The sequence below is a fragment of the Dendropsophus ebraccatus genome, chromosome 1 (genome assembly GCF_027789765.1).
Source record: "Dendropsophus ebraccatus isolate aDenEbr1 chromosome 1, aDenEbr1.pat, whole genome shotgun sequence".
NCBI lineage: Eukaryota > Metazoa > Chordata > Amphibia > Anura > Hylidae > Dendropsophus > Dendropsophus ebraccatus.
In genome coordinates, this window is record NC_091454.1 from 40403670 (window position 1) to 40417990 (window position 14321).

Sequence of the window (14321 nt, forward strand, 5' to 3'; positions counted from 1 at the left end):
GCCTTTATATAGTACAGCAGGGATGTTTGTTGTAAATAATATGGGACCAGAGGATGCCATGCGTTCTGCCAGTGGTGAGATACTTAGGACTGCTCTATGGGGACTGATGCTGGTGGTGTCTGTAGTCATTTACGGCTCTCATGCTCCGCTCATATCTTTATGTAGAGTTGGCGGACAAATCCCCTTCAGTTCATCTTCTGTTGTCCTTCTAATTGAATTATCCAAGTTGATGATATCTGTGGTGATGCTTGTGATCTGGGATTGCAAGTCTGGGCGGTTACCAGTCTCCTGGCGACTGTTCATGCCATATGCTTTGCCTGCTATCCTGTATGGTGCCAATAATAATTTAGTGGTTCACATGCAGCACTATATGGACCCAAGCAGCTTCCAGGTCTTGAGTAACTTAAAGATTGTGAGTACCGCCCTAATGTACAGCATCTTCTTACATCAGACTCTCTCCATCCGGAAGTGGCTTGCCTTGTCCTTGCTGACTGTGGCCGGTGTGTTTTACAGCTATGGTGGCATTCAGGATCTAGAGAAGCAATCTGCCGACACTCATCTCTATATCAGTCTACAAGGTCTCCTCCTCATGGTGATCTACTGCCTGATATCTGGACTGTCTGCAGTTTACACCGAGATGACACTGAAGACTCAGAAAATCCCTCTGAACCTACAGAACATTTTCTTGTACTCCTTCGGCATCATTGTCAACTCTTTGGTACACTTGACAGAAAGTGATGGCAGACGTTTTTTGGATGGGTTCTCCATTTGGGTTTTGGTTATTATCGTAAGTCAGGCCCTTAATGGGTTAATTATGTCTGCCGTAATGAAACACAGCAGTAACCTCACCAGACTCTTCATCATTTCCTTCTCCATGCTTGTCAATGGATTTCTGTCTTACCTGTTGTTCCAGCTCCAGCTGACTCTCCTGTTTTTCTTTGCTGTTTTTCTCATTGGCTTAGCTGTCTATTTGTTCTATGGAATCAAATGAAGTGGTTCTATCCTCCCTGGGTTCTGGGGGTAAAATAAGCCAGATGTATATTCAAAAGGAAGAACAAGTATAGAGGAATAACTCATACTTCTCCTTACTGTTGTATTCACTCCTGTGTCTGTTTAAAAATTATTGCATGTGTGATGCCAGCCTTAAAGGGGTTTTCCAGGAATAGAAAAACATGGCTACATTCTTCTAAATAAAAAAAAAAAAAAACACCACCCCTGTCCTCAGGTTGTGTGTGATATTACAACTTTGCTCCGTTCATTTCCGGGGATTGAGCACACTAAGTGTGGATAAGAGTTGTACTCTTACTGGAAGATCTCAGCTAAGTTTTTCAAATCCTGACTAACCCCTTTTAAATGTTTCCCTCGCCTGGTCCGTGCTATCGTTTTTATTAGGACTTCCTAGGCATATAGATTTTGTTTTTATTTTGAAGTCACTATATGTCTGTTTTTGGCTGTGGATAGCTCATCTATTTTGGCCAAAAAAACCTTTACTAGATCAGAAATTCCTTGCTGATCGTTTTTCCAGATAATGCTGGTGGTAATCTGTATTGCTGCCTCCTTAAAAATTCTGGCCAGCAGCCCCACCAGCAGGAATTTTAATCATTTAGAAGGGGGTAGCACACACTTTTTGTATATCCTTCTCTGATCAGCTGTTTAAAGAGGATGTACCTCCAGGTACATCCTCTTTAACCTGAAGCCACTGATCGAACGGCGCCGACACGGGGAAGCCGGTGCCGCGGTCCGTTTTTCGGACCAAGGCCCGGTTCACGTGCACGGAGCTGTTCTATGCAACGGAACCGGCCGGTGCTCAAGCGCTGGAGGCCGGCCGGACCGCCCCCAGTGGGAGGGAATTCCCTCCCCTGTATGACGCGGCTCCGTTAGAATGAATGAAGCACCGTCCGATTCCGTTGCATAGAATGGCGCCGTGCACGGGAACTGGGCCTCGGTCCGAAAAATGGACTGCGGCACCGGCTTTCCCGTGTCGGTGCCGTTCGATCAGTGGCTTCAGGTTAAAGCGGATGTACCTGGTGGTACATCCTCTTTAAGAGGGCCATACTAGCACAATGTATATAGCAGCTGTGCTGGGTATTGCAGTGTTTGTGACTCTGGAAACAGCCGATTAATGAGGTGAGGTGCCAATAAATGTTTAATATCAGGAATAGAGGCCATCACGTTAAAAGCCCAGAAAACAAATTGAAAGAGGATTACCATGAGGTACGCTCTTTAAGATTACACATGAAACGAATGGTGCCGTTGCCGCAGTCCTTTTGTTTTTGAACCGCGGCCCGGTTCCCGCGTACAGCGCCGTTCAATTCATGTTTAATTTTAAAGAGAGTGTACCTGATGGTAATCCTCTTTAAAGGAGTCCCACCAAAGTTAAAAATCTCAGGCAGGTGGGGGGTGAGGGAACATAGTAAAGCATACTTGCCCCCCCCCCCCCTCTCAGCGCTTATTTGCCGATTCCTGCCAGCCGCTGATGTCGTGCAGCTGCTCCTGCTGCAACGCCATGTACCCCGCTGCTGGCCGAGAATGACATCCAGCGGATGACAGCTGTGTAACAGGGGCTGGTAAGTATAATTTTCTTATGTTCCTGCACCCCTCCGGCCTCAGATTTTTTACTTTGGTGGGACTTCTCCTTTAAAGGGTCACTGCCATTATGCATTGCCATGTGTTCTTCCAATTTTGGGTTGGATACACCCACATAGGCTGTGTCTCCACACCAAACTATCGAGAGTATATAGCAGTGCATCATGGGCATGTGTATAATACATCTGTTATGAATTTTTGACTTTCATAGATGAGTGAAAACAAATAAAACAATAGTTACTATAATAAGTGTTTTAATGTTGCTGATGGAAAAACAATCGCTTTAGCCATCATCTATGTGCTGTGGATTACATTACTTTTATTTAGTAATTTTATATATGGCCCTAGTGCAAATGGATTATGATAAATGGTTTAAGACTTATGTAGATTGAGTGAAATCAGTTTTGGGGGTACCACTACACTTTTAGGTAAGGCTGCTTGTCAGCAGACAATGTGTCCTAAGTGCAGATCATAAATGCACAGACAACTTCACGGAACATGTGAATGCAGCCATAGGCTTGTGATGTTGCCGGGCTTATCGGCAACGTTGCACATCTGTTGTGGATGTACAGGAGGCTGTGGTTTCTGCAGTGTTAGAAATATGGACTATGTGGAAACACAGCCTGAGACTCTGTTCACACATAGTTGTTAGAATGTGTTTTGGCGCACCCAGGTCACTGATCAATAGGGTGCAGCATGCATCCAGCGCATGCACAGTGAGGATGCCAATTTTTCAGTATGTATATTTAACCTTGCAGTTTCCTACAACAAATGCTGTTTGCAAGACGTTTTCTGTCTTGCAAAGTGCAAAAACCTAACTTACTTTAGTTTTTTAAGCTGGAAACAACATAAAAATAGGGCCTTATACTTAAAGGGATTATCTAGGGTGCAGAAAACATTTCATGTCTTCTACTCCCCGGTACTTACTTCTGCTGTTCTTATGTGTCTGAAGTAAATGTTAAGATGAGTGGGCGGGTCCTGATCACTGTGTGCAAAATCACTTTGTAAATGGCCCAAAAAAATTTTCTCAATGAGAATTACTAATTATTTTTCCATTGTGTGCAATAGAACTAAATAAAAAAACACAGATGTTTTATGGCTCAAAAAATGGGAAACATATGGTAATGAGTGGCTAAACTGTGACATGTGCTAGAGCTATAGTATAGAACACTCCTGATGTGCATAATTATGATAAAAGGCTAAGGCTGGGTTCACACTACGTTTTTGCAATCTGTTTTAGTCAACCGTTAAAAAAAACTGAGCCTTTTTTTTTTATAATGGAATTCAATGGAAAAACGGACGCATCTGTTTTTTTGCAAAAAAACATTGCAATAATGTAGTGTGAACCCAGCCTAATGTAGGTTGTGAACAGAGCCTTTATATTGCATGGATCGTATATACATGTCCACATTGGGGGGGAGATTTATCAAACATGGTGTAAAGTGAAACTGGCTCAGTTGCCCCCTAGCAACCAATCAGATTCCACCTTTCATTCCTCACAGGCTCTTTGGAAAGTGAAAGGTGGACTCTGATTGGTTGCTAGGGACAACTGAGCCAGTTTCACTTTACACTGATAAATCTCCCCCTTTGTGTTTAAAGCACATAATCATCTGTGTACATAGCAAATACAGCAATGGGCCATTTATTACTACTTAACTAAATCCTGGGCAGGCAGAACATAACATATAGCTCTCTCCTGTAAGGCGGACTTCATGTGAATCCTGACATGCAAACAACATTGCAGTGACCTATTGATGTATTATAGATTGTCTATTACATAGACAAGTTTTTTCCCTTAGGCAATATACCAAATAACCAACCCCTCCCACTGGTGAAGCTTCCATTCCAGTGTCACAGGACAACAAGCAGCCATAAGGAAGGGTACAAAAAAAAAAAAAATTCTGGCAAACATTTTACAGTGACTATGCAAATAATGATACAAAATGGATTGTTTGTACCACAATTTACATGATTACAGTACAAGAGCATCATGTATAATAAACCAAATGCACTAGGTTTCTATGTACTATTTTATTTATTTATTTATTTTTAAGTTAAAACATATCATGAAGGTTTTCTACGTCCTACATCAAAAAAGTAACAAAAGTTCTTATGCCAAAAATAGGTACACTTTGTACATTGCATGTAAGTGCTGTATTCATTTGAGTTGTAAGAGTTTATTAGAAATATTTTTGCTTTTTGGCTTAAATCTTACTGAAATCCTTATCTATGGTTAACAGAGTGTATATACATGCTTTTATAATGCATAATAAAATGTATTTTTCTTTTTTCTAAGTGTGACCCAAAACTGTTGTTTGGGTCACCAACCCATATGGTACAAGGCTGCCACTATACTGGCGAAGGATGGAGGCTGTGTGTTTAAAAATAGTTCTCATTATGGTGGAAATGACACTTCCATCTGTTCCATAACTAGTTGAGTGATCTGGGGATTATACAGCTGGATCCGTAATTCTAGACAGAAAATAGGAACAGTGTATTTCAATTGCCCCATTCACACGTCTGTAGTTTGGTACAGAGCTGTGATCCATACTGGAAAATAAAAGGACAGTTCCTAGTGCGGGCTAAAATTCCTCCATGGACACACCAATAGAACCCTATGGAATTATTGTTTAAACTTGAACAATATAACAATTTTTCGCACAATAATTGGGACGATGTAATAGGGCCCATATAGTTAACTGCAAGAATAATTAAACTTTACAGGAGCAGAGATACTGGAACTAACCCTCTCCCTGGCAACAATACCTTTACCAAATAGGCAGTTATGCTGACGTTATCCGTATACTGACCTAGATCACCATTTCATTGCCACAGACCACCAGATTTAAGAAAAGGTCAAATATTATCCTTGGAAAACCATGTACAGGATAAGGGTTGATGTACACTATGTACAGCTCCGTACAACGTTTATAATACAGCACCTATACACGTCTGCACAGCACAGATTCACCGTATTACTGCACATGTATGTTTCCATAGGGCTGGGAATGTTGAGGAATAAAGTAGTTTTGTTACCTTTATCCACAGTGCTGTTTTAATGACTGTAGAGGTGGCACTCTGCCGTGAGGTTACTTCAGCTCTTTTGAACACACTTCTTATGTACCGAGTAACATGTGAGAAGTTTGATAGGCCAGAGTGCTTTACACTAAATGATCACTAAACCGAATGAGCAGCAACAGTCAGTGAAGTCCTGTTAAAAAGGTTGGCCACTTTATAGTAAAAAAAAGTTCAGTGTACAGTATTAGTAAGTGTACTCACTGTATATACTGAAGAGCAGCTTCCTGTGTACCTCATAGAGCTAAAATCAGACTCCCCTCCTCCAGGCTGTGCTGTTCTGTAGTGAGTCTGTCCAGAGATGGCCGACATGGAGGAGAATGTGACCATGTCCCAGTGTCCTCCATAGGCATATACAAGCTCAGTGAAGGACACTGGGGGGGTGGGGGTGGGGGGTGGAGCATGGTCACATGCTCCCCCATGTCGGCCATCTTATGGACAGACTCACCACAGGGCAGGACAGCACAGCCAGGAGGAGGGGAGTCTGATTTAAGAGGCACACAGGGAGCTGCTGTGAGTAAATACACTTACTAATTCTGTTCACTGCTCACTTACTATAAAGTGGCCAACCCCTTTAAAATTGAAACTCTCAGCAGATTGCAGATGTTACAGAGATGCCCCCTTACTATTGAAATGAACTCAAAGAAATTTGTGAATTCCCTGGAAATATAGCTAAAATGTGCTTAAAAAAAAAAAAAAGCTTCAAGTTTTTTTTTTATTGAAAAACATAGATGTTATTACAGATGAGAAACTTTAGAAAAAGATACAGGATATCACATTTAGGTACAGTCCGAGGCTAGTGAACCGCATGTATATACAAATAACGCAACAGTATATAATGTCCTTTCTTCTCTTTATACATCTCCATTCAGCAGTTATCTAGGGTTTATTCAGGTCTTTTCTCTTGAACTCTGTTAAACCTGAAATAAGACATAAAGAAAACAATAAAACACAAAGATTATCTGGCTTTTATCACAATAGCGCTATATTACATCTCGCCGTGTTACTCTGTCACTGTAAAACTGCAACTCCCAGCAAGCGCTGATGGCTGCAGGCTGTCGCAGGATGCTTGGAGTTGCAGTTTTGCAACAGCAAAAAGGCCAGTAATAGTGTGTGATGGGAAACTCAGCAGTCAGAACCATACACATATGTATAGCTATTTTTGGCAATCCCATAGACTTGAATGGAATGACAAAACCCATGCTCAACAACTACATATTTACACAGCTAGTACTAAATTCAAAGAAATCTGTATAAATATGTTTGCCATGAGATTCTCCTGCTGACAGCTATGATATTGGGGGGCGCTAACACTGTCACAAATTAATTGTTCCATTGGCCATCTTACTGTTCTGTAGTTGCTTGTTTTCAGTTTCCAGCTCTTGGTTTCGAGCAGAAAGTTGAACAGCATCCTGGATAGTTTCTTCTAGAAGTTTTCTGTAGCGATGTTCCTGGGCATCCATCTGTTCCTCCAGCAAACCCCGATAAGCATGGAAAATCTGCTGACACCACAGATAGTGATAGAATAAAAGCTGTACACAGAGACTACTGTACACATATAAATCCTCATTCTGGGAAGGGCTCCGCTGGCTCATCCTTGCAGCATCTTATTCGGTTTCTGGCACACAGTAGCTTTGTGTGGACAGGGGGAATTTAGCATGTGCTAATAGCATAGCATTTTCTATGTAAGTTTTTGTGTTGTTTGTTTGTAATATACAACTATCAGGACGCCGCACACATTTTTCACTTGAAAGATAAACCAGGGACACAAACACATACCCTTAAAGGGAATGTGTCACCTTAATGTTCCTTTACTAATTAGAGTCAGATACTATTATTATTATCTTGTATCTGTTTCTATTTTCTGTCTTTAATTTTTATTTAATTTTTTTGTACATTGTTATGCAGGCTGGTGTATTTCCTGGGCTGTTTTAACAGCATTTAGTGACATGCTTTGCAGCAAGACTCATGGACATAGACGACAGTAGACAGTCTGTCTCTTGAGATGAATGATAAACATTACTGAACGTCTTTTCTATCTACTAATGTCACATATTCCTGTAACGCTGTACAGATCACGTTACAGCAGCCTCCTCTTATTACTATAGACAGAACAGGAAGTCTAAGCTTAGTTTTAGCCCAGTGAGAATGAAAACTACGAGATTATTTTATAACAAGATGGAAAAATTTAAAATGCTAAAAAATTGCACCAAAATTTTTTAAAAAAATCTGTTTAACATAAAAACATTACACAATTAGTCATTTTCTGATGACACATTCCCTTTCATAGGATTAATATGAACAAATGCCCCTGAAAAGGATTATTAAAAGTAGTATTTCTCGTATTCCCAAAAAGTATGACGTTCAGGTTTGCACCTGTAATATATGCTGCTTATGGGCTTGAGCTTCTTCTTTGTAAAAGTGACAGAGTAAATCCAGGTCCTTTTCAGCCTCGTTCCTCTCCCTCCTCAGAGCCTCCAGCTGCAGAACCATAACAGACTTTTCTTTCTGCAGGTGCTGAACCTCCTGCTCCATTGAATTTACCTGTAAAATATAAAAAGGTAGAGATTGTCAATGCATGTACAAATGTATGAAGGGGAAACAACATCGAAACCTTTGAATATGTTAACCCTTTCAAGATGTGGGTCATTGATGCATCAATGCCCAGGTCGTTTTAGGACATCAGCTTATGGGATCATAATGATCCCATAAGCTGATGTCCGTATGTCTGCCCCCTCTCCTCTGTCCCCTGCTGATGTTACAATCTTGTGACAGCGGCAGGGGAGAGAGGAGAGGGGAGGGGACAGAGCTCACGAGCGTGCGCCCAGCCTTCCCTCCCTCCCCAAGCTTGCCTCCATATCCAGGAAAATGGAAGTCTGAGGCTTCCGGTTCCCATGGTTACCATTGGGGCTCTGCTATCGCTTCGCAGAGCCCCGATGGACAGCGGACAGAGAATTCTCCCTCTGTAGAGGGAGAATTCTCTGTCAGAAGCCCTATAGATTCTGCTGTCGTGCTGACCACAGTATCTATAGGGTTAACTCTCAGCACCGGAGCGTGGCTCTGGTACTGAGAGTTGCGGCGGGTCTCCGGCTATCACTGTTAGCCGGAACTCGCCGTGGATCCTACGGCATCAGGCATAGGCTGCAGCGACCTTAATTTACTGCCCAGTGGCGTGAGGGGGTTAAAGGACTTAATAAGGTTCAAGTCACAACCACAACTCCTCATTGACTCTTCATTACAGTAGGAGACCACAGATCATAATCCACTGCACAAACAAATTACCAAAAGGCACCATGCTCACTAGGGGATAATTGGCTACAGCACACTGTCAGCACCTTAGGGTCCATTCCACCGGACGATTATCGTTAAATCGTTTGAATCTAAACGATAATCGTTCGGTTGAAATACAGTCAATGATTAACAATCGAACGAGAAATCGTTGATCGCTTTATAAGACCTGGACCTATTTTTATCGTTGCTCGTTCACAAAACGTTCGCAAATTGTTTGCATTGAATAAGACGTTCGGTCGTTCTCAGTAGATACGAACGCAATAGCGAAGAAAAGGCAATCGCAAATACGATCATAAGTAACGATTATCGTCCCATGGAAATGAGTGAACGTTTTCAGGTCTTTCGCAATAGCGGTCGTTTGAGATCGTTAATTGTTAACGATTCTGCAAACGATAATCGTCCGGTGGAATAGGGCCCTTAGGTAGGGTGCGGGAGCTGACAGATCCATCTTAAGTAAATCTGTCAACTATGACATAGCTGCATACAAATTTATGACACTATAACAGGTATTGCAGGGCAGGAGCTACCCCACCAAGCACACTGACTGCTTATGCTAAGGACATTTCATAGGAGTTAAAAAATTGCAAAAACCTTTTAAGTATGTCCAGTGATTACAAACTATCACATAAAAGTTTATAATAAACAGATGTGTCTCTGACCTCTTCTTCATCCTTGTCTTGCTCCAATCCAACCATTTCCATATGGATCAAGGCTCTGTGTTGTTCCTTCAACCACTCTCTTCTCGCTTGTGCCATTAGGAATTCCAGCTCCATCCCCAGACAATCTGATAATAACCTCTGGCAAAACAATTTTAGTCAATATGACCACTGTCATGATAAGTCACACTGCATATTATATATATATATATATATATATATATATATATATACACGCCACTAGAGACTACAATGAATTGACCTTACAAGAGCTGATCGACAATAATAAGTCAATCGGCACTGGTTACTCTTACTTGTGTACTATGCAAAAATTGTTCGTTCAATCCCCCTCCCATAGACACCATTGTTTGTTTACTGAATAAGGAAAAAAGTTTGGCTTGTCGGCGTATTTACATTGGCCAATATTCAGTAGTGACTGTTCCTAGAAAAAGGTTAGGGAATGTTGCTTACCACTACTACAACTATGTGAAATGATGGCCAACAGTTAAAAGTAATGAAGATAGAAGTGGATGGAAATGGGAATATATTATTATTCTTTCATCACTTTGTAACAATATCATCTATTCAGGCTCCAGCTTGTGGACGGAAGATTGAGGGATTTCTTTCTATTAAAGATGTCTGCCTTACTTTTCCATTCGGAAAAAAAACCACGGGTACATTGCTTTTGTGATTTTTACAGACCTTCCCCTCTGTGACGTGGTTCAATTAGAATCAATGAAGCCACACCACAGAAGGGAAGGTCGATCGTCACACTGGGGACCGGCAGGTGGGCCTCCAGTGTTCCACCCCCAGCCGGTCCTGAGTAGTATAGATGATCGAACATCGGAAAATCTTAGGTTCTACAGAACGCAAACCTTCCACATTTGATTACCGATGCCTTCCCGGCCCGTGGGGAAGGAGGAGACAGCCCAGGTACCACCTGGAATTCCAGGATACAGCCTATTACCTAGGCTGAATCTCGGAATTCCAGGCGGTACCCGGGCTGTCTCCTCCCCCACGGACCAGGAAGGCATCGGGAAGCAAATGCAGAAGGTTCGCGTTCTGTAGAACCTAAGATTTTCCAATGTTCGATCATCTCTACTCAGAAGTAGACCGGCGCCGTAATCTTCTACCATCTAATCTATCATATGTGTAATCTTCTTTACTCACAAGCTTTTTCCATTTCAGCTAAGCGGAGACCTTACCTTATTAGAGGTTGTGTCTTGGATACAGGCATCTCTGTATTTTGAATTTTCTTCCAGGGTCCGGTCACAGTACCCGGTTGTTTTTTTTAGGTCTGTTTCACCTTTATATCACAAGTAGTGTAAATAATGGTACAAACGCCAAAAAATTGACAATATCCTTGCGTCTATAAACTAACAAAAAGAAAGGATGCGCATGTAGATAAAATATACAATTTATTAGATATGCAGTAAAAGGTAACAAGATATAATTTACAATAGGTAATTCTCCGATATCAAAAAAGCATGAGTATTATGTCAGTACGTCTTGTCGTGTCGTGTCTAGGAATCATCTATGTACTACTCACAGATCTCGATTCCACCATTCAAAACACCTCCAAGGTACGCTGACTACTCAAAAAGAACCGTGACAATTCACGAAAACCAATAAAGAAGTTGCTCCTATTCAACCAAAACCATAATTCATCAGTAGAGGTCAGGAGGTCATTCGACCATCAAGTCCCTTTAAACCAATAATGCCCAACGCGTTTCAGTAACACAGTACGTTACGTCATCAGGGGCCGTAGGGTGCGGGTAGGTCAGTATAGGTCAGGGTACATAGGTTAAGTCACAAACGTCACATTCTATTTAGAGGCTATTTATGCCATAAAGTGATGTGAGCCGACAATGATGCGTTGCCACATACTGTACTCACTGTGTCCCCTTAGTGCGACCCTCAGGAGGATGTCCCACCTGTCAAGTTTGTACACGTGGACACTGTATAATGTAGAGGGGGGGGCGGTATAAGCATATACAGGCATAAACAAATGTACCATATTGTATGTGTGTTGCCATTACTTACTGAATCCCCTGTTAGGGTCTATCATGGGGCAAGGCAGTATGTGCCGGCGTATGTGAGCGTGTTACCTAAGGTAAAAACCATACACCAAAATAAGATATGCACAGTAGGGTCCTTAGTTTGTAAAAAACTCAAGGAGAGGCCAGGGCCTATTACTTACAGTTTGTGTGCATTCCGGAGAAAAGTCCCTGACATCTGCAGAGTGCCGGGAGTGCCGCCGTAAGCTAGAATTTGTAGCCGTCACAGACATCATGGACGCGCGCCAAAACTCGGTCACGCCCCCTGCACGCCCCGGGGGTGTGTTCGGCCTCTGAATGTGATCGAGAGAGCCGCGGCTCCGGCACTGGGAGCTGTCCATGGTGCTGTAATGTCCTGTTCAGTGAAGTGTGAACCGCACTGAATCTAATTAGCGGGGTAATGTGTGTTCTATTGAAAACTGGTACATAAGCGCAGCTGATACTGTTAGACAATGTGGATGTGGTACAGAGGTAGTCAATTATAGTTACAGCGGGGTGGAACAGACTGCATTAATTGTGGGTTTCCATGAGTGGCATATATAGTGTATATATGTCAGGGAGATGAATACTACGGTTATGTAGCTGGATAAAACGCAAATTCATAGGCTATACAGGATCATAACAAGGTTGTGGGGGGGGGGGAGGGCCTAATTAATGCCCTAGTTTATCCCTCCTCTTAGTCCCTATGCCTAGGTGGGGTGGTCGTCCTAATAAGGGCGGTCCCACTCAGGATCCTAAAGCTGTTAAGCCCTAGTTCACCACTACACACCAGCTGGTTCCTAACTTGGATAGGTCAACTAAGACCTTCCCTCACTACCTGTTAAACCAGCATCCTAATCTATGTGGATATAGATGGCGGTAAAGGCATAATATTACATGGGTATATACGGATCTGTGCGAGCGTGGGTAATTGTCCGGGGGTGGAATAGTGTGTAATGAATGTGAGGGGATGTAGGGGAATATTTAGGGTTTACTGGATATACTAGATAAAGCAGGCAAAGTTAAGAGCTTCATTGAGGCCTAAAGGTGTTGTAGTTTGTAGTGTATAGATCCACCTTGTTTCTTTCTGGAGCAATGTCTTGTCCAAATCTCCTCCTCGGGGAGATGGTCTCAAGCATTCAATTGCCGTAAATGTAAATGTTCCCTGATTCCCTCCATGTTGTTCACGTGTATGTAGGGCCAAAGGCTTTCCCGTTTATTCCTAATATCCCCTAAATGTTCCAGAATCCTTTTTCTCCACTCCCTTATGGTCTTCCCCACGTATTGTTTACCGCACACACATGTAGCCAGGTAGATTACAGCTTATTAGGACGACCACCCCACCTAGGCATAGGGACTAAGAGGAGGGATAAACTAGGGCATTAATTAGGCCCTCCCCCCCACCCACAACCTTGTTATGATCCTGTATAGCCTATGAATTTGCGTTTTATCCAGCTACATAACCGTAGTATTCATCTCCCTGACATATATACACTATATATGCCACTCATGGAAACCCACAATTAATGCAGTCTGTTCCACCCCGCTGTAACTATAATTGACTACCTCTGTACCACATCCACATTGTCTAACAGTATCAGCTGCGCTTATGTACCAGTTTTCAATAGAACACACATTACCCCGCTAATTAGATTCAGTGCGGTTCACACTTCACTGAACAGGACATTACAGCACCATGGACAGCTCCCAGTGCCGGAGCCGCGGCTCTCTCGATCACATTCAGAGGCCGAACACACCCCCGGGGCGTGCAGGGGGCGTGACCGAGTTTTGGCGCGCGTCCATGATGTCTGTGACGTCAGACGCGCCGGGCCGCGCGGCGGCTACAAATTCTAGCTTACGGCGGCACTCCCGGCACTCTGCAGATGTCAGGGACTTTTCTCCGGAATGCACACAAACTGTAAGTAATAGGCCCTGGCCTCTCCTTGAGTTTTTTACAAACTAAGGACCCTACTGTGCATATCTTATTTTGGTGTATGGTTTTTACCTTAGGTAACACGCTCACATACGCCGGCACATACTGCCTTGCCCCATGATAGACCCTAACAGGGGATTCAGTAAGTAATGGCAACACACATACGATATGGTACATTTGTTTATGCCTGTATATGCTTATACCGCCCCCCCCTCTACATTATACAGTGTCCACGTGTACAAACTTGACAGGTGGGACATCCTCCTGAGGGTCGCACTAAGGGGACACAGTGAGTACAGTATGTGGCAACGCATCATTGTCGGGTCACATCACTTTATGGCATAAATAGCCTCTAAATAGAATGTGACGTTTGTGACTTAACCTATGTACCCTGACCTATACTGACCTACCCGCACCCTACGGCCCCTGATGACGTAACGTACTGTGTTACTGAAACGCGTTGGGCATTATTGGTTTAAAGGGACTTGATGGTCGAATGACCTCCTGACCTCTACTGATGAATTATGGTTTTGGTTGAATAGGAGCAACTTCTTTATTGGTTTTCGTGAATTGTCACGGTTCTTTTTGAGTAGTCAGCGTACCTTGGAGGTGTTTTGAATGGTGGAATCGAGATCTGTGAGTAGTACATAGATGATTCCTAGACACGACACGACAAGACGTACTGACATAATACTCATGCTTTTTTGATATCGGAGAATTACCTATTGTAAATTATATCTTGTT

The 14321-nt window shown here is 42.7% G+C and overlaps 2 protein-coding genes across 4 annotated transcripts in view; one reads left to right on the forward strand and one right to left on the reverse strand.

Moving 5' to 3' along the window:
• The first annotated feature begins 15 nt into the window (after positions 1–15).
• On the forward strand, positions 16–2434 carry SLC35A4 (solute carrier family 35 member A4). Its single transcript, XM_069954114.1, has one exon. It carries the CDS (start codon positions 23–25, stop codon positions 989–991), a length of 969 nt encoding a protein of 322 aa, XP_069810215.1. The 5' UTR covers positions 16–22; the 3' UTR covers positions 992–2434.
• Positions 2435–6412: 3978 nt separating this feature from the next.
• The window catches only part of LOC138792414 (chromosome-associated kinesin KIF4-like), a 33244-nt gene continuing 25335 nt past the window's right edge, over positions 6413–14321 (reverse strand). For all 3 annotated transcript variants that reach the window (XM_069969840.1, XM_069969831.1, XM_069969823.1), the window contains 5 exons: positions 10814–10914; positions 9612–9749; positions 8038–8205; positions 7010–7160; positions 6413–6581 (listed from right to left, as the gene is read on the reverse strand). In XM_069969840.1, the coding sequence (XP_069825941.1) occupies positions 6541–6581; positions 7010–7160; positions 8038–8205; positions 9612–9749; positions 10814–10914 (599 nt within the window). In that variant the 3' untranslated portion in view covers positions 6413–6540. The remainder of the gene's footprint in view (positions 6582–7009; positions 7161–8037; positions 8206–9611; positions 9750–10813; positions 10915–14321) is intronic.